The 20665-nt window shown below is 41.9% G+C and overlaps 1 protein-coding gene across 1 annotated transcript in view; it reads left to right on the top strand.

The window, feature by feature from the left end:
* Positions 1-20665, top strand: part of LOC114665759 (collagen alpha-1(XIX) chain) — a 192583-nt gene that overhangs the window by 10123 nt on the left and 161795 nt on the right. Inside the window, exon 2 of the mRNA XM_051919255.1 lies at positions 12812-12939. Within this exon, the coding sequence (XP_051775215.1) occupies positions 12849-12939 (91 nt within the window). The 5' untranslated portion in view covers positions 12812-12848. The remainder of the gene's footprint in view (positions 1-12811; positions 12940-20665) is intronic.

Raw genomic sequence — 20665 nt, 5'->3', positions numbered from 1 at the left:
AGGGGGCAGAGCCCCCTTGTTGCTTTCTAAATAAGCAACTGGATTAGAACAAAAACCTGCAGCCGCTGCGGCCCTCCAGGACCCCTGATCTACTGTGTCACATTGTCACTTTTAAACTGGCAGACCTGGTGCTAATGTTCACTTCATTACAGATAATCTTACTATACTGTATAATGTATATCCGTACACTTTATTGAAGTAATTAATTTCTATAGCAGAAGGCCGTTGACACCGTGATTGTCACAGCTGCCTCACAGCTTAAGGTCTCTTCATAGTCGGGTGCAGACAGCTGCCATTACACTCGTGCACTATTGACGCACACACCGGTCTGTTCATAGTTCAAACATTCAGTGTGTGACACTACGTGGTAGCACAATCCCTGAAGTTTTTTTTTTTCTTGGCCTTTATACAGTGCCCTTCATGATGGTTGGGGCAAAGTCACCGTTTTTCCTTGATTTGTTCTTCTGGTCCACAGTTAAAAATTACAGATGAGACAATTCAGACATTGTGGTTAAAGTTCACACTGTAGACTTTCATTTAAGAGGACTTCCAGACATCTCAGTAACATAGCACTTTGCCTACATGGTCCCTACATTTCAGGGCACCATAATGTTTGGGCCAATTGGCACCTCAGGTGGGTTTCATGGCTCTATAATATACCTCGGCCTGCTTCTTCTACCCTTTGGAGTCTGTCACTGCCGTTGTTCAACATGTGGACAAGAGCTGTGCCAATGAAGCCATTATGAGGCTGAAAAACAAGAATAAAACCACTGGAGACATCGAAAATCTGAGGATGACCAAAATGTCTGGAATATCATGAAGAAGAAAGAACATACTAGTGAGCTCCGGAATCACAAAGGGACTGCTAGGCCACGGAAGACCTCCACTGCTGATGACTGAAGAATCCTCACTGTGGTAAAGTTAAAGCCCCCAATGCCTGTCCAACAGATCAGAAAGAGTCTTCAGGGGGCCGATGTGGACCTGCCGGAGACAACTATCGGCAGAAGACGTCATGAACAGAAATACAGAGACCACGCTGCAAGGTGCAGACTGCAAAAACAGGGTGGCCAGATTACAGTTTGAGACAAGGACCTCAAAGAGACTGCTGAATTCTGGGAAAAGGTTTTGTAGACAGACAAGACAAAGATGAACCTCATCAGGGTGATGGCGAGAGCAAAGTGTGGAGATGACAAGGAACTGCCTGAGATCCAAAGCAGACCACCTCATCTGTACAACATGGAACTGGGGGTGTTCTGGCTTGGACATGTATGGCTGCCACAGGTCCTGGCACACTTGATGATGGAACTGCTGATGGCAGTTGAACAGTGAATTCTGAGGTGTTTAGAAACATCTGATCTGCTCGAGTTCCCATCAATGTCTCCAAACTCACTGGACGGCACTTAATACTACAACAAGATGATGAGCCAAACAAACTGCTGGGGCAACACAGGAGTTTTACAAAGATAAAAAAAATGGAAAATTCTGGAATGGCCAAGCCAGTCGCTCTATTTCAATCCAACTGAGCAGGACTTCCATATGTCGAAGGGGACAAGCCCCCCAAAACAAGTAGGAGCTGAAGATGGCTGCGTTAGCATCACAGTACAATACAATACAATTTATTTTTGTATAGCCCAAAATCACACAAGAAGTGCCGCAGTGGGCTTTAACAGGCCCTGCCTCTTGACAGCCCCCCAGCCTCGACTCTCTAAGAAGACGAGGAAAAACTCCCAAATAACCCTTGTAGGGCAAAAAAATGAAAGAAACCTCGGGAAAGGCAGTTCAAATAGAGACCCCCCCCCCCCCCCCTTTCCAGGTAGGTTGGGTGGGCAGTGGGTGTCAGAAAGAAGGGGGTCAATACAATACAATACACAGAACAAATCCTCAATACAGTATAAAAATTTTACAAATACGGAGCAGTAGATGATATCACATAATATGATTTGGACTTGTTCAGAGTCCTGGAGACTTCAGCCATTAAGCTGCCTCCTCCATTTGGGCATTCGCTGGGCCAGCCAATCCAAGAAAGGACCCCTCTACCCCACGATTCCTGTGATCCTCAGTCAGGGATGACTTTACCTTAGGCAGGCAAAACCATTTAGTAGGTGGGCCGTGGCACCAAGTGCCACATTTGAGTACCGAATACAGTAGAGTACAGAGAAGACCCTTGGCACCTGCTGACGTCTGTGAATCACAGACGTCAAGCAGTCATTGCACATGAGGGGTACGCGACAAGGTGCTAAATATGACAACGGCTTTAACAGACCTGCCATCGTTGTGCGTGCCCTGAAATGGGGACGGTGTTGAAAAGTGTCATGTGACTGAAATGTCTGCAAATCCCCTTAAATGAAAGTGCACTTTAATCACGATGTCTAAATCTTTTTTGATTTGTAATTTTAAACTGTGGAGCAGAGGGGTCAATCAAGGAGAAGTGTGTCTTTGTCCCAGACATTATGGAGGGCACTGTACTGTATAGGAGTCTGTGGAGGAAGAAAAAGATCAGACAGTTAGCAGCAGTGTCCCCTCTTGGCCCTGGGTGGGCATCACACACCTGATGTGCATGTGTGACAATATGGAGCTCTGTTGTATCCCCCAATGACATTCTAAAAGTAAGACGTGTGCCTGTCGGATTGCACTTTACTGGGTGGTGAGGTTCCCTCCTAGAACCATTGCTTGACAGAGCCATTTCATTCTGGGGACGGTCTTGTGCATATGAAATTGTTTTTTGGGGGCTTTGAAGAGGTTCCTAATATGCGGACAAAATGGAAACCTTTACTGCATGGTAGGCTACCTGGCATACTACTAGCAGAGCAAGAAAACTTGAACTTGGCCATTTCATTCTATGTCATAAAGTCGGTTTTTAAAATGAATAACCCACTGGTATTTTACAAATGTTCTGATCTGTTTGTGGTTAGTTACAAAACCTGTTACGGATCTAAAATGATGCAAGTTCTTTCTCGACCCTTTGTGTGGATGGTTCTCTGGCATCGCTTCGAAGAGCCACTTTGGTCTGTTTTTATTTTTAAGAGTGCAGCGGGACGCACTCACATACACAGGCAGGCTCGTTGACGCCGGCCAAAATTAGAGTCGCTGGTTAATCTTAACAAATAAACGTGCAATTTCTGGAAAGAAAGTAAATAAGAAAATACATCACGGAGAGAACTGAATAGAATGCCTTTTTATTGTCATTGCACAGATGTACAACAGCATTTTGAATGTGTCCCCTGAATGGTAGATATGATATTATGAAAACAGAATCAAAAACAGACTCCACTACACACGTACATTAATATTAAATGATAAAACATTGAAGGTGGAAACATGTAAATAGTGGAGCAGTTCCATTTTATGGTGATTGCAATGAGTTGCCGAGATCTTGCACTTTTTGTCCCGTTGATGCCATGGGTGACAGTGAAAGATGGCACTTAGATGCAGTAAACCAGGGGTCCCCCAGCTCTGGTCCTGGAGGGCCACAGTGGCTGCAGGTTTTCATTCTCACCCTTTTCTGAATTAGTGACCTATTTTTGCTGCTAATTAACTTCTTTTGAATTCATTTTACTTGACTTGTCTTTTAAAATTTTGTTCCCCTTCCTCGTTCCTCTGAATTGCTTCATTTCTTTCCTTAAATGGCACCCAAACAGAAATGAAATGTGAAGTGAAGGGGCCTCAAACTCCACCAATTATTTTTCATATGAAAAGGTTTGTGAACCCCTCTCAGCCTGCATAATAATTGACTCTCCTTTCAACAATAAAGATAACAGTGGTATGTCTTTCATTTCCTAGGAACATCTGAGTTCTGCGGTGTTTTCCGAACAAAGATTTTTAGTGAAGCAGAATTTAGTTGTATGAAATTAAATCAAATGTGAATAACGGCTGTGCACAAATCTGGGTCCCCTTGTCATTGTGCTGATTTGAATGCCTGTCACTGCTCAATGCTGATTACTTGGTGTGATGAGCTCGTTAAGCCTTAAACTTCATAGACAGGTGTGTCCAATCCTGAGATATAAAGGTATTTAAGGTGGTCAATTACAAGATGTGCTTCCTTCCCTTTGACTCTCCTCTGAAGAGCGACAGCATGGGATCCTCAAAGCAACTCTCCAAAGATCTGAAAACAAAGATTGTTGAGTCTCCTGGTTTAGGGGAAGGCTACAAAAAGCTATCTCAGAGGTTTAAACTGTTAGTTTCAACTGTAAGGAATGGAATCAGGAAATGGAAGGCCACAGGCACAGTTGCTGTTAAACCCAGCAGGTCTGGCAGGCCAAGACAAATACAGGAGTGGCATATGGGCAGTATTGTGAGAATGGTGACAGACAACCCACAGATCACCTCCAAAGACCTGCAAGAACATCTCGCTGCAGATGGTGTATCTGTACATCGTTCTACAATTCAGCGCAATTTGCACAAAGAACATCTGTATGGCAGGGTGATGAGAAAGAAGCCCTTTCTGCACTCGCGACACAAACAGAGTCACTTGTTGTATGCCAATGCTCATTTAGACAAGCCAGATTCATTTTGGAACAAAGTGCTTTGGACTGATGAGACAAAATTGAGTTATTTGGTCAGAAGAAAAAGCGCTTTTGCATAGCAGGAGAAGAACACCGCATTCCAAGAAAAACACCTGCTACCTACTGTCAAATTTGGTGAAGATTCCATCATGCTGTGGGGCTGTGTGGCTAGTTCAGGGACTGGAGCCTTTGTTAAAGTCGAGGGTCAGATGAATTCAACCCAATATCAACAAATTGTTCAGGATAATGTTCAAGCATCAGTCACAAAGTTGAAGTTACGCAGGGGTTGGATATTCCAACAAGACAATGACCCAAAACACAGTTGGAAACCTACAAAGGCATTCATGCAGAGGGAGAAGTACAATGTTCTGGAATGGCCGTCACAGTCCCCTGACTTGAATATCATCGACAATCTATGGGATGATTTGAAGCAGGCTGTCCATCAAATTGAACTGAACTGGAGAGATTTTGTATGAAGAATGGTCAACAATACCTCCAGCCAGAATCGGACACTCATCAGAGGCTATAGGAGGACAGCGTCTAGAGGCTGTTATATGTGCAAAAGGAGGCTCAGCTAAGTATTGATGTCATATCTCTGTTGGGGGGCCCTAATTTATGCACCTGTCTAATTTTGCTGTGATGCATATTCCATATTTTCTGTTAATCCAATAAACTTAATGTCACTGCTGAAATCCTACTGTGTCCATAAGGCATGTCAGATATTAAAAGGAAGTTGCTACTTTGAAAGCTCAGCCAATGAGAAACAAAAATCCAAAGAATTAAGAGGGGTTCCCAAACTTTTTCATATGACTGTATTTAATTAGGCTCTGATTCTTGTCGTTTAATTCAACCCGTTCTTTAATTCTATGGCTTGTCGCTGCTCTTGTTGTGCAATAGCAGACATTTCCGAAATTGTTGATTTTTTTTTTTTTTCTCTTTTCTAAGAGCTCTGGTCAAATGTTTTGGTGACCTGAGCAGATCAGCATTCCTGAGACCGCCATCTTTCTTTATTGTCAGATATTGTATGATCGACTCAAACCCAGCCACAAGGGATGCACAAGCCAGTGTGTTTCTTCATGTCGGTCCCAAGCCCGGATAAATGGGGAGGGTTACGTCAGGAAGGGCATCCGGTGTAAAATTTTTGCGGACAAAAATACAAATTTCCATATCCGATCGGTCGAGCCCTGGGTTAACAACAACCACCACCAGTACTGTTAGTCAACAGGGTGCTGGCGGAAATTGGGCTACTGTTGGCCGAAGAAGAAGAGGGGGGAGACGTGTCCGGAGGCAGGAGGAGAGGAGGAAAGTAAAGAGAGTGGAACTGAGGGTAGGAACTTTGAATGTTGGCAGTATGACTGGTAAGAGGAGAGAGTTAGCAGATATGATGGAGAGCAGGAAGGTTGATATATTGTGCATGCAAGAGTCTAAATGGAAGGTGAGTAAGGCCAGGTGGATCGGAGGTGGATTCAAATTGTTCTATCATGGTGTGGATGGGAGGAGAAATGGGGTAGGAGTTATTCTGAAGGAACAGTATGTCAAGAGTGTTCTGGAGGTGAAAAGAGTGTCAGGCAGAGTAATGATTATGAAGCTGGAAATTGGAGGTGTGATGATGAATGTTGTTGGTGCATATGCACCGCAAGTTGGATGTGCAATGGGTGAGAGAGAAGATTTTTTGGATTGAGTTGGATGAAGTGATGAACAGTGTACCCAAGGGACAGAAAGTGGTGATTGGAGCGGATTTCAGTGGACATGTTGGTGAAGGGAACAGTGGAGACGAGGAGGTGATGGGTAGGTATGGTGTCAAGGAAAGGAATGAAGAAGGTCAGAGGATAGTGGATTTTGCCAAAAGGATGGACATGGCTGTGGTGAATATGTATTTTAAGAAGAGGGAGGAACATTGGGTTACATACAAGAGTGGAGGAAGATGAACACGGGTAGATGACATCCAATGCAGAAGAGTTCATCTGAAGGAGACTGAAGATTGCAAAGTGGTGGCAGGGGAAAGTGTAGTTAAGCAGCATATGATGGTGGTCTGTAGGATGACGTTGGAGATCAAGAAGAGGAAGAGAGTGAGGGCAGAGCCAAGGATCAAATGGTGGAAGTTGAAAAAGGAAGACTGCAAGGTTGAGTTTAGGGAGGAGGTGAGACAGGCACTGGGTGGTGGTGAAGAATTACCAGACAGCTGGGAAACTACAGCAGATGTAGTAAGGGTGACAGCAGGAAGGGTGCTTGGCGTGACATCTGGAAGGAGGAAAAGGAAACCTGGTGATGGAATGTATCTTGGTTCATTTTGTATCTCAATTATTGTTTGGCTGCTAAGTAAGGAAAAAGAGAAACAATTAAGGGGTCTGAGTCTTCAAGAGGAAATCAATTCAAATGAATTCAAAAGAACTTAGGAGCAAAAACAGGGTCGCTAACTAAGAAAAGGATTAGAATGAAAACCTGCGGCCCTCCAGGACCAGAGCTGTGGACCCCTGTAGTAAACAGTAATTTAAGTAAATTCAGTTCTCTGATTGCACTCGGGTAGAAGCTTTTCAGTCGTCTGGAAGTGTGCGTCTTAACAGAACCACAACACAAGAGTACAAATGTGGTGGTCTTGGTGAGGTGGGTCCCTAATGATTTTTGTGGCCCTTCCTAAACATTGAGTTCTGCATGTGTCCTCAAGTGAAGGTAACTGGGTGTTTGGTAAATTCTCGTGCTGATCTGAATACTCTCTCTGAAGAGCCTTCTTGTCAGCCACAGAGCAGCCAGCATACTATGCCAGGATGCCACAGATGAGTGTGCTTTCCACAAAGCAGCGATTGATGGGCACCAACTGCTGCTTGGACAGGCTGGCCTTCCTCAGCATCCTTTAGAAGCCGAGCCGCTTCTGTGCCTTCTTTACCAGAGAAGAATGTAAACTACACACTTTACGACCCACCAAAGATTGGCACTCGTTCCTCTAAGTTGATGGAGGGCTGAGTGACATTAGTCCCGGAGGGCCGCAGTGGCTGCAGGTTTTTGTTCCAACCCTGTTCTTAATGAGTGCCCTGTTGTACCGCTAATTCACTTCTTTTGAAGACTCAGACCCCTTAATTGTTTCTTTTTCTTTAATTAGCAGCTAAACAATCCTGAGATACAAAATGAGCGAAAACAACTGGTGTCCATCATACAGTATCTGAAAATAAAGAAAGGTGACCCTGTGTGGGGTTTGCATGTTCTCCCTGTGTCTGCGTGGGTTTCCTTCCACAGTCCAAAGACATGCAGGTTAGGTGCATTGGCGATACTAAATTGTCCCGTGTGTGTGCCCTGCGGTGGACTGGCACCCTGCCCAGGATTTGTTCCTGCCTTGTGCCTTGTGTTGGCTGGGATTGGCTCCAGCAGACCCCCGTGACCCTGTGTTAGGATATAGTGGGTTGGATAATGAATGGGTGGAAGAAAGGTAAAGGTCTCCGCAATTCAGAGGAATGATGAAGAAATTCAGAGGAACAAATCTTAAAAAAACAAGTCAATTCAAATGAATTCACAAGAAATTAATTAGCAGCAAAAACAGGTCACTCATTAAGAAAAGGGTGAGAATGAAAACCTGCAGCCACGGTGGGGACCTGGCGACCCCAGCTCTAGGTGACGACAGCAACATTTATGTTTATAGCACAGGGATTCCCAAACTCGGTCCTGGGGACCCCCTGTGGCTGCAGGTTTTTATTCTTACTAACTTTGTTTATCGTTGAAGTCTTAGCTTAATTGAGTTTTCATTTCCCAGTTTGTGTTTTGGAGTCAATGCAGAAATTACAAACTATAAGTTTGGTAGATTTTTATTAGTGTAATAAGCAATTATACGGGGAATATGTCGTTTTTTAAATCGTTAACAGTATTTTCAACCTAGTCTTCATTCTGCTTTTTCAGGTGTTCTGGTTCTTTAATCGATTATTTACTAATCAACGGGTCTGACACTGAAATCATTGCTGCGGTCATCGTCCTAGGTGTCTGCTATGCTGCTTGTTAATTGTCATTATTAGGATTAAATGAAGGGAGCAAACTACACAGGAAAACAACAAAGAGAGTTAAGCATTTATAGCTTTAGAAAAAACAAATATTTACCGTTTTTTTTTTAATGAATGCAGAATAAGAGAAGAGTAAAAAAAAGACCAGCTAATTAAATGAGATCAATTGTTATCGATTATTATCGGCGATTGTGAATCTGGTTGGAACAAAACCCTGCAGCCACAGGGGGTCGGTCCCCAGACCCGAGCTTAGGAACCCCTGCTATAGCACATTTCTTACACATGACGTAACTCAAAGAAATTGATGTCAAATAAGTAATTTACATGCAAGGAAAAACAAATTAAAACTAGATCAGGAAAATAATGCATAAATAGTATGCAAAAAGTAAACCATGCACAATTGCATAAGATAGATATATAGTGCCTTTCATATCTCTTAATTATATAATAGATATGAAAGGCACTATATATAATAGACAGACACAGGAGTAAAAGGCACTATATAATAGACAGACACAGGAGTGAAAGGCACTATATAATAGACAGTAGTGAAAGGCATTATATAATAGACAGACACAGGAGTGAAAGGCACTATATAATAGACAGACACAGGAGTGAAAGGCACTATATAATAGACAGTAGTGAAAGGCATTATATAATAGACAGACACAGGAGTAAAAGGCACTATATAATAGACAGACAGACAGTAGTGAAAGGCACTATATAATAGACAGTAGTGAAAGGCACTATATAATAGACAGACACAGGAGTAAAAGGCACTATATAATAGACAGGAGTGAAAGGCACTATATAATAGACAGTAGTGAAAGGCACTATATAATAGATCTTTATTGTCATTGTCACTTTTACAAAGGAACAACAAAATTTGAAGGTGCAGTTGACTCAGTGTGAGGCACAAGAGTTAAAAAGACAAGAATAGAGACAATAATAACAAACCAAATAGTAATAAAAGTACTTTACAAAATATACAAATTGCACTGGTTAAATGTACAAATTGCACTGGTTGACTTAAGGTCTATATTGCACATTGGGAGAATGATATGGAGAGAAGAGTCTTTAAATATAGAATTGTTTTTTTTGTAAGTTTTGAAATGATGGTCCAATGATAAGGCCAGCTGGCTAGGGTAGACAAAAGGAAAAACTCCAAAAATAAAAATCTGTGGGGGTTCCAGCCCAAAAGACCACCCAGCCCTCACTGGGCATTCTGCCGAATGTAAATATTCTCAAGTTGTTCTTTATTGTTTTATTTTAGGGCCTTATCTTAGAGAAAAAGACACAGTGAGTCTCGGGGCAGGTTGGAGTATCCGCTTTTATTCAAACATCACGGGGGGCTACACAGGACTTTGATTGGGTGCCACCACAGAAAAACTGTAAAAGAAAGCTGAGAAGAGTCAAGATTAACAGAGATTGCAAGTTAATTGAAGTGTGTGATAATTCTGTACATGTTGAGTTTATTATGGATAGAATTAAATTGCAGTTTATGGAAAGGTAAAAATCAAAAAAGTGCTTTTTAATAATACGAGGGACGTTCAAAACGTTTCCACACTTTCTTTTTTTTTTTTTTTAACTCTATTAAGAATTTCAAAAACAAATAACATCGCTTTTCCACATAGTCACCGTCCTTTGCAATGCAATTTTCCCAGCGTTGTACCAACTGTTTAATGCCATCAGCAACAAAACTATAAAATTACAATCCAATTTATTTTTGTATAGCCCAAAATCACACAAGAGGTGCTGCAATGGGCTTTAACAGGCCCTGCCTCTTGACAGCCCCCCAGCCTTGACTCTCTAAGAAGGCAAGGAAAAGCTCCCAAAAAAAACCCCAGTAGGGAAAAAATGGAAGAAACCTTGGGAAAGGCAGTTCAAAAAGAGACCCCTTTCCAGGTAGGTTGGGTGTGCGGCCAGAAGAACAAACCAATCAATTTCGGAAGAAATCAAGCTGGACATGTCACTTGTATCAAGGATCACCAAGCTATGACTTGCATACTTTGGACATATCATACAAAGAGAGAGATCACTGGAGAAGGATATCATGGTTGGAGGAACAGAAGGAACAAGGTGAAGAGGAAAACCAGCAACTCGATGTCTTGACACAATCCCAATAACGGCGGTGGACCTATCTAGACCTGCACATGACCTATCTTCCTACAGATCATTCATCAAGTCGCCATGACTCGGGATCGAGCTGAAGGCCACTAATAAAATATATAGACAGAGAGAGAGAATCCAATGTCTGGTTTTCACGAGAGAACTACTTAATGGGTTTAGATTGTTATTTTTTAGTTTTCTTTCTATCATTTGCTTGAACGTTCCAGTTGATTTTGCAACTTCTTTCATCGTGCCAAGTGCTATAGTTTGCTTGCAGGAGCGATTATATTGATGCGAATCCCAGAGAGAGCTGCCGGGCTCCACCTGTTGGAGTGTACCTTGGCTCCACTATGCTAGCAATACCCGTTTGTTCGGCAGACATTATCATCTACAGCTTGTTAAGGAGTAATGCTTGACGTTTTTTGAGAGAGAGATCACAGCTACTTGTGTTTTTTAGAGGGTACCTGGTAATTGCCAGAGATATCACAACCACGTGCTCTTCTCCCCACGTGGGGGACACTCTCCCGCCAGTGCTGAACACGATCAGATACAGTGCCAACATTTGACATTGGAGTGTACCTACCTTCCGCTTGGCCGAAGTTTGTTTATTTTTAATTTTTAATTGAATTTTTAAAGTTTGTCCCATTTCGCGATTACCTGGGTGGAGTCGCGGGGAACAGCTAGTAAGAAATAAATTCATAGAACTTGTGTAAAGAATGCATGCTTCTACTCGTAAGCAGGGCCGGATTAAGACGAAATTGGGCCTGATGCTGCAGCGCAAAAAAGGCCTATTTTTTCTCGGCATCGGTGCATGTGCATCCTACACTCGCCGTACATGCGCACTCCGACCGACCAAGGAGCCTTAATTGCTTGCGACGCAACCAGCCAGCCTTTATTGAACATGAATAATAATAACGACATAGTATCGTAACAACTTGAGATTAACATCAGACTATGTAACGTCAACATTCAATAGCAATTGTCTGAAAAGTGCACTTAATGCAGAAAACCTAACAATGAAATACACAAACTTTCGAGTAAGAAAAAATGAATTTGCAGAGACATTGGGTCAAAGTGACTCAGTTCAGGCTCTTGAAGGTAAAAATTTGTCCACGATTTAAATTTCATAATAGACCAGAATCCTGTCCAGGATTTTAAAAATTCTAAACATCCATGCCGGGCCTGCGGGCCAGCTTTTAGTTTTACCTTTACAGATAACCATTTAACCAGCCATCGATTTTTACTGTACAACTAACTTTCAAGGTGAAAAATTTACTACGTGGCACTTACCGAACAATAATAAAGTGGCAAGAATCCCCAAGATATTGCAAAACACGCAGCTAAATTACTAAGTAAACTGTTTAACGTAAAATTGATAGAATTAACTTGAAATCTTCGGTTAACAATAAACACAACGACGTTATAGTTACGTCACAGTGCAAAGGACAATAGTAACTGAATAATAAGTAACGCTGTGTCTAGTTGTCCGAAAGTCGGACTCTAAATTTTATTGTAAGAATTATTTTGAGGTTAATATAACAAAGGAAAACTGTTCAGCTTCCGGAAAATTCTCGTCTGTTTTCATCTGGGCCTATTTCAGGAATGGGCCTAATGCTGCAGCATCAATAGCACCCACCTTAATCCAGCCGTGCTCCTAAGACGCTGGTCTGAATAAAGGAAACTTGAAACAAGGAATAGACTGCCTGGACGATCACATGCAGAGAAGTCGGACTTGCCGAGTGTAACCGGCATGTTTTTTTCCCCCTAATGGCTACCCCCCTCCCCTCTTCTCTTTTACTTTGCAGCTTTCCAAAGTGAGCCTCTCCACTTAGAAGTACCTTTGTGGTTGATAGATTAGTGAGGCGCAAGAGCAGGAACTATTTGAACTTTTCAGACTGTGTGGATCACATGTCGTTGGCTGTCATTTATCTTTCAGAGCTGCACCGTTATGCGCAGCGTGTCGGCTTCTGTCTCTGTCAGGCGTAACTTAATCACAGTGTATCATTACTCACAAAACATTACTCACTGCTTAGTCGGGCGCATCGATGGATAGAATACAATATAATATAATAGATGTGTTATATTTCACATACAAAAATCAATGCTGCTTTTCATTACTGAAATGAATTAACTCTGGTGGGAGGAAAATAAAGGGCATCAGAGCTGCAGAAAATAACCCGCTCACGTCTCCTGTTCTGTCTCTCATCTTTTCTACAGATATCTGGGAATACTGTTCACATGAGTCAAAGAAGAAATGAGACACTCTGTAGCTGTATGGGCAGTTTTGTTTTGGGTGGCAAATGCCAGTGATCTCAGCAATGGCATGGCAGTCACTGACAGAGCAGGTACAGTACTAATGCTGGCACAGACTGACGCTTGGCTTGGCCTGAAGAAGCTTGCGCTCTCTCTCTCTCTCTCTCTCTCTCTCTCTCTCTCTCTCTCTCTCTTGCTCTCTTTTCCTCTCCACCTACTCTTGACTATAAATTGTTTCTGCCTTCATTTTCTTACCTTGCAATGGCATAACATTCACATACCCACTTAATCCAGTTCAGGTTCCCAAGGTACTGGTGTCAATAAGCAATGGGTAACAAGCAGGAGCCAACCTGGAGTGCCAGTCCACCGCATCGCCCATTTAAACTCATCTTGCTCCTGTGATGAGTTGCTGCTGAATTATATCATTAATGAGAACACTGACAGAACTGACTGTTACTGGGATTTTGACCCATTGGGTAAAAAATCTCGATTGTAAAGCATAAGAAGGCCAGTTTAATGCTGCCTTAACTCTCGACAAGTCGGTTAGCCTGTTGGAGAACAAACACGTTTACTGTATATACTGTGTGTGTGTGTATGTGTGCATAGATATATAGATGTATATTGACATATTATATATACTGTATATAAATACATACTTATAGATACATAAGTGTGTGTATAGATATATCTATACTGTGTTTATATAATATACTATCTCCCTGTAGTTAGGATACAGCAGGTTGGACACTGACTGACTATACTGTGTGTGTGTGTGTGTATTATATATAAAATACACACACATGAATATATATACCTACATATATCTATATCTCTCTCTATTATATCTATCTATACATCTATATCTATACACACACACTAATATATACTAGTCATTTAGTCCGTTACAATAACGGGCGCTAGAACAGTAGTGCATAAACATTAGTAGGAACAGTCTATATTAAATGGCAAGGGACTTTGACCTCATTGTTTTTGTTGGTCGTATTTTTCTTTGTCTTTCAGCCTTTCTTTTGTTGATGTTTACTTGCTGAGCTGACCGTTCTTCGTGGGCTGCCGCCGTGTATTGTGTGTCTTTAATTTTCTGTGACAGTAATACTGTCTTGTACGGCTCTATTCAATAAGGGAGTGCACAAAAAGGCGAGCTTCAAAAGGGCAACCTCAACTGAGCGCGGCGAATAAGGGCTCGCCTTTTTGTGCACGCCCTTATTGAAGGATACCGTCTTGTACGTCCGTTATATACCTTTAGTTTTCTCTGTCGGTAATACAGGCGTGTGCGTCGGTAATATGCCTTTAATCTCCTCTGACAGTAATACTGGCTTGTATGTGGCTGTAATATGCGTCACTGTATTGTGTACCTTTAATTTCCTCTCGCAGTAATACTGGTTTGTATTTCCGTAAAACGCCTCTAACTTTCTCTGACAGTAATACCACGCATCGCACCGTGCCCCGCGCATGCGCACTTCACCAGAAGACACCCACACACGGACACCTGGACGCACTCAGGGAATTTATATTTATATATATATATATATATATATATATATATATATATATATATATATATATATATATATATATGTATATGTATATATGTATATATGTATATATATATATGTGTATATATATATATGTATATGTATATATGTATATATATATATATATATAATATAATGTGTGTGTATAGATATGGTTGTATAGATATAATAGAGAGAGATAAAGCGATGTAGATAGATATATAATATTCATGTGTGTGTGTATATTATATATAATACACACACAGTATAGTCAGTCAGTGTCCAACCTGCTGTATCCTAACTACAGGGTCACAGTGGTCTGCTGGAGCCAATCCCAGCCAGCACAGGGCGCAAGGCGGGAAACAAACCCCGGGCAGGGCGCCAATCCACCTCAGGGCGCACACGCGCACACACTAGGGACAATTTAGGATCGCCAATGTACCTAACCTGCATGTCTTTGGACTGTGGGAGGAAACCCACGCAGACACGGGGAGAACATACAAACTCCACGCAGGGAGGACCCGGGAAGTGAACCTCAGGTCTCCTAACTGTTAGGCAGCAGTGCTACCCACTGCGCCACCGTGCTGCCCTCACACACAGTATATTTATTAAATATCTATTAGTGTGTGTGTGTGTGTGTGTGTGTGTATGCATGTGTATATATAACCTGCACCTGCACCCCAAACAGCAAGACACATCCAAACCTGAGAGTCATGGGTTCAGGGAAAGATATTTTTATTAAACAAAATACCTTTTTATAGGGTTTCATCACCTGGTAAATCACTCAGGACTCTTCCACCTTCACTCTCCTCCTAGCAAGTCTTGTCCACCTCTTCCTCCTCCTGACTCTGACTTTCCAGATGAGGGAAATTGGCTGCTTTTCAACAAGAACCCCGTAGTACGTCCAATGAAGCAGGATTGTCACCTGGAAGCACGTCCAGGTCCAGTGGATCCTCTTCATAATAAGGGAGCCTGCTCCCAGCAGCTACCCCTGCCAGCACCCGAGGACCCCCAATAGGGCTGCCCAGCAAAAACTACGACTCCCATACAGCCCCACAGATCTCCAAACATAAGCCTTATCATTGCCACCCAGTGTACTGAGGGAACAAATAACCCCAGTAAACAGTCTCCTTCTGTTCTCCCCTCATAAATGACCTCTCAACTGGGGAAAGGTACTACTGATCAACCCAGTCAGGATGCCCATCCATCCATTTCCTTCCTTTATCAAGCCCTGCAGGCTGGTTAAGGATCCATTCACCCCAGTCAGGTTGGCAGCCATCCAGTGACTTCTATGACAAAGTGACTGGTTTGAAAGACTGCAAGGAGTGTCAGGGAGAGCATTGGGGCACCAACTGGGCAACCCCATTTAATTGGCAAGAAGAAAAAAATAAACCAGTCAGCTTATATTGGCATGAAGTCTCTTTCAATGGCAACTTTGCCCTCACTGAGGGACAGTCAAAGCGAGATACCACCTTCCTTGGATGGGTCTGCCCATTTTTATGGCATCTGGAATGGAAAGGGCAGAGCCTGCTTTGGGCACCTTGGGCAGGGCTAGGCATCCTCCTTGGGCATCTTCTCAGAACTGCAGGTGAAAGATTTAGTCGGTGACACAGCACCCCCTCCTCATACTAGAGTGGTGTCACTTACCTCGGCAGAACAAGAGAGGTGCACATGCGTGACTCGTATGATGTGTGTATATACAGTATATGTCCATCCATCCATTATTCAACCCGTTATATCCTAACTCCAGGGTCACGGGGATACAGTATATGTATGCCTATATATTTATAGGTATGAATATAAAATATATAAAAATATAGTTAGTGCTCTGTAGGGGTCTGGTTTAAGAGCTCATTCCTTCCATTAGAGGAAACTCGGATGAACAAACTGCAGTATATATAATGTGTGCATACAGTATATGTATGTATGTATATCTATATATTTATTTGTGTGTGTGTGTGTGTGTGTATAGATATATGATTATGAATATATATATAATATCCATATTACTAACTGAGAATGGTAAACCGGATGGCATGGACGCATGGACGCAGGTACACGGCGATGGGACCATGAGACATACTGCAAAGGCGCGTACAGCGCGCGTCTCATAAACCGCACGCAAAGTCGTATCCACCGCGAACGAAGGAGTCACGGCCCAAAAATGAAAGAGTTCAACTGACGTGAATGAGAAATGAAGCAACAACGCGCCCATAGCTAACGACTAACGACACAGCCATACAAAAAAGAGGATTCTGCGCTGCAGCCCAGATTCAAACGGAAGAGGCTACAGCGGCCCCACAGGTCCACAAAGATACTACGGAAGGCGCAGGCGTCACCGCCATATTGTGAGTGGCACTACTACGGAAGGCGCAGGCGTCACCGCCATATTGTGAGTGGCACTACTGTGGAGTGAAGTTAGGAATAATGTGCTGCTTGGGATTGTACAAACCGCTGAATGCTTTACACCGAATTCAAACACAATACAGCTCAACGATACAAACACGAACCCACCTGGATAAGATCAATGAACGCAGGAGCTTACAACGCGCGTCTGAAACTGCGGAAGCAAAGCAGGCACGGGTTCAAAACGAACGAGCGCGACTGACGGATATACAAACATGAGCCCGCCTGGATAAATTCAATTAACTCGGGCGCCTACAACGTGCGTCTGAAATGCCGCAAGCAAAGCGGGCACAGCTCCAAGACGAGCTCGACTAATGTATTTCAGGATACCCAACGCCGGGGGTAGGCGAGTGAAGCGAGCCGAACACAGGGTCACGGGGGTCTGCTGGAGCCAATCCCAGCCAACACAGGGCACAAGGCAGGAACCAATCCTGGGCAGGGTGCCAACCCACCGCAGATGTGTGTATGTATGTATATCTATATATTTATTTACGTGGGTGTGTATAGATATAGAGGATACTCTGCTGAACGCGTTATGGAAATGGTTTTGGTGGCAAAGACCATCAGATGGCAGGACCTCACCCAGTCTTCTGTGATCATCTAATCAATGGCAGTGAATGCTTGTGCAGTTCTGCTCATACATAAAATAAAATAATATTTTGCTTTTTGCTTGCATTGCTTTTTTTTCTTTGCTCCTCGTCATTGCAGTGCATATTTGGCCAGTGAAGCATTTCAGCAATCTGCTGTTGCTCAAGTTACCAAGTTTAGAGCAGGAGGTCAGCGGCCCACTCATCAAAGTTTTTTAACACGTGTGTCAGTATTTTCAGCACTTCTAATTACCTCTGCCGTACCCTTCTGGTTCAAAACCCAATTGTGCCAATTAACTCATTCTAATGATTGGCAGGGTGACATTTGCAGTTCTTTTCGTAGGCCACGTTAAACAAAAAGAAGTAGACGGTGAATACATCTGTGCATCTATCCATTTTGTTCATTTTTGAATTTGCTTATTGAAGTTCAGGGTTGTGGGTGTCAGATCATATCTCGGCAACTTTGGGTATATAAATATCAAACCAGTCCCTAAACTGTGTATCAGACTATCCTGGAGTTCATTCAAAAGGCACAAGTTTAGAGCAACAGAATGTAATCTCAAATATTTATAATTTTGACAGTCCATTCTGACCGCCTGACTTGTCCATTAACAAGTTATGAGAAGACAGGAGCCATCTTGGCATCATGGGGGTCAAAGCCGAAAAAAAAACCCTGGCTGGGACACAACTACAGCAATTTGAACATTAACAGTTATGAGATACTTTCTGCTTTATGGCTGATGCTGCCAGCACAAGCTGAAGCTTCTCACAACTGCAATGGAGAAGCCAAATGGATGAAGAGAGAATTATAACTGTGATTGTATTCTGTTGCTCCAAATTCATCCCTTATAAATGGAGCTTCTTATGGACTGCTGATCAGATTTGGGTTGATTCCTACACCTCATGCATATTGCTGCTGGGATTGACTCTGGCCAGTGTGACCCTGAAATGAACAAATGGGTTTGATTAATTGATACCCAGAATCCTTTTATAGAGTAGTTCTAGTTGCTGGCACCCTTCTTTCTCTTGGGTGGGAGTTGATTTTTGCTTTGATTTGTTAAATTTGACTTGATTGAATGGAATGTTCATCTGCTTCTAATTAAAATCAATATAAATATATAAAAAAAAAAATCGGGAGTGGTCTCCCCTCCACTTCCTCGTATACTCAGATATGTGGATGGATATTTGAGGAGTAAAGCACAAGACAAGAATTATATTTTTATATGATGTACATTAAAGAACCATCAACAACAAATTACATTAATAATATATTGAACAATTATTATAAAAGTAAAGTTGAATAAATCGGACTCTGCAGCTGCATGAATGAAAAGTAAAGTACCACATCCGGTTAACGGAAATAGCCCAAAAGTTTATAGAAATCTATGTTTTGTACTTGTATGCAAAATTTGGTTGACCGAAAACGTACTCAAGTTATCATGTTTACATACACACACACGTGCACACACACACACAGATAATTCCAAAAATTGTATTTTCGGACTCAGGGAGGTCTAAAATATCGAAATTCATCAAAATTTTGAAATTAAATTTTTGAAGGATTCCAATACTTGGTATACGAGAAAGTGAGGGAGGTCTAAAACGTCAAGATTCATCAAAATTTCGACATCAAATCTTTGGACGATTACAATACTTTCCCTATACTTTGTATACTAGAAAGTAAATAGAATCCATTCATTCAGGTAATCGGCCTGTCTAGTCCAATGTGGTGGTGTGAAGAGCCAAAGCCTCTCCTGGCCTCATCAAAGCGAAGTAGGAATAATCACAAATATTAACTACCGTATATACTTGTGGATAAGTTCTTCCGCTTTTACTGTATAATTTCCAGTATTTTATAATGTCACTCGTGTAAGTCGAATGTGGAAAACTCACATTATTTGTCCAAGAGATTGATCTGCTAATGCCCACCTGAGAGAGTAACCATGGAGCACACGGCCTTTTTTAATTCTATGTATTGTGCCTACGTGACCACACAGTAATACCTGAACTATTCTGAAGTGACATTTGCACTGATTTGTGTTTTTTGTATCTCACACCCTCATACACCTTTATCATAAGAGCATCCCTTATCTACGATGGAGTGTTCGATCAGAAGAAAATATGAAGCTGGTTTTAAATTAAACGTCGTTGAAGTAGTGAAAGAAATTGGTAACTGCGCTGCTGCAACAAAATTCAATGAGTCTGAGAAACTGATGTGAAGAAGTAGGAAGATTTTAAAATTAAGTGTCGTATTTTTGAACGGGCGTATAAGTCGGGGTCTGATTTTATGATCGATTTTCCGGGTTTCAAGACCCGACTTATACGGGAGTGTATACGGTATACAAAAGCTTGTGTTCATTATCTAGATCTGCTTAGTGCAATAGAGGGTGGCCAAAGAACATTCTGATAGCATCTTCAAAAGTCAGGAATTAATTCTTAATTAAAATGATCTAATTATTATTAGGATTTAGAGCAATAATTTATCAAATGCCATCCATTTCTGAAATGATTACAGGTTATTAGAGTTGGGGTTAAACTCCACGAATCTAGGCATGCAAAGCTTGTAGAGCAAAGCTGCTATTGCTGCCAAAGGGGATTCTACAAAGTACTGAATTTAGTGTCTGAATACTTCACTGAATGAGAGATTATAGTCTTTGATTTTTAATAAATTTGCTAACCTTCATCAAAACCTGGTTTCATTTTGTCGTTCTAAGTTATCAAGTGTAGGTTGATGGATAAAAATATCAAATGCATCCATTTAAAATGTGCACAATGTGAAAATGTCTGAACACGTTGTGAATCTGCAGTAGGTGAACAAATTTATACTTCAGCTTATGCGTTAAATATCTGGTATTAAGGAAGTAGGGTGGCACAGTGGTTAGTGGCTCCAGTGATTTGGATTCCTATCCACACCACTACTTGTGTGGATTCTGCACATTCTCCATGTGCCTGGTGCAAAACCGAATGATGAGCAGGTTAGGGTTAATGTGGACCTCTAAAACTCGAGCAGTGCGGCTGTATGAGTGAGTGGGACTTTTGATGGCCTCCCTTTCCAGGCTTGTTTTCTGTTTGTCATATTTTGCTTGTGTGGGTCTTGGCTTCCTAGCTAACCCTGAAAGTAAGAAATCAAGATGAATCTGCCCCCAAATAATACCCCTTTGTTTTTAAACCTGCTTGGCAATGCATCCCTCTTTACAGAGTGCTCATTAATTTTATGGAGAAGTGACATTTTATTTAATTTTACTATTCTGACAGTGCTGAATATTCCAAGTCTATCAATGCAGTTTATTCAT

This window comes from Erpetoichthys calabaricus, chromosome 15, assembly GCF_900747795.2.
Source record: "Erpetoichthys calabaricus chromosome 15, fErpCal1.3, whole genome shotgun sequence".
In the NCBI taxonomy this organism is placed as follows: domain Eukaryota; kingdom Metazoa; phylum Chordata; class Cladistia; order Polypteriformes; family Polypteridae; genus Erpetoichthys; species Erpetoichthys calabaricus.
Note: the sequence above shows the minus strand (reverse complement) of the source record. Positions and strands in the feature narration are given on the sequence as shown.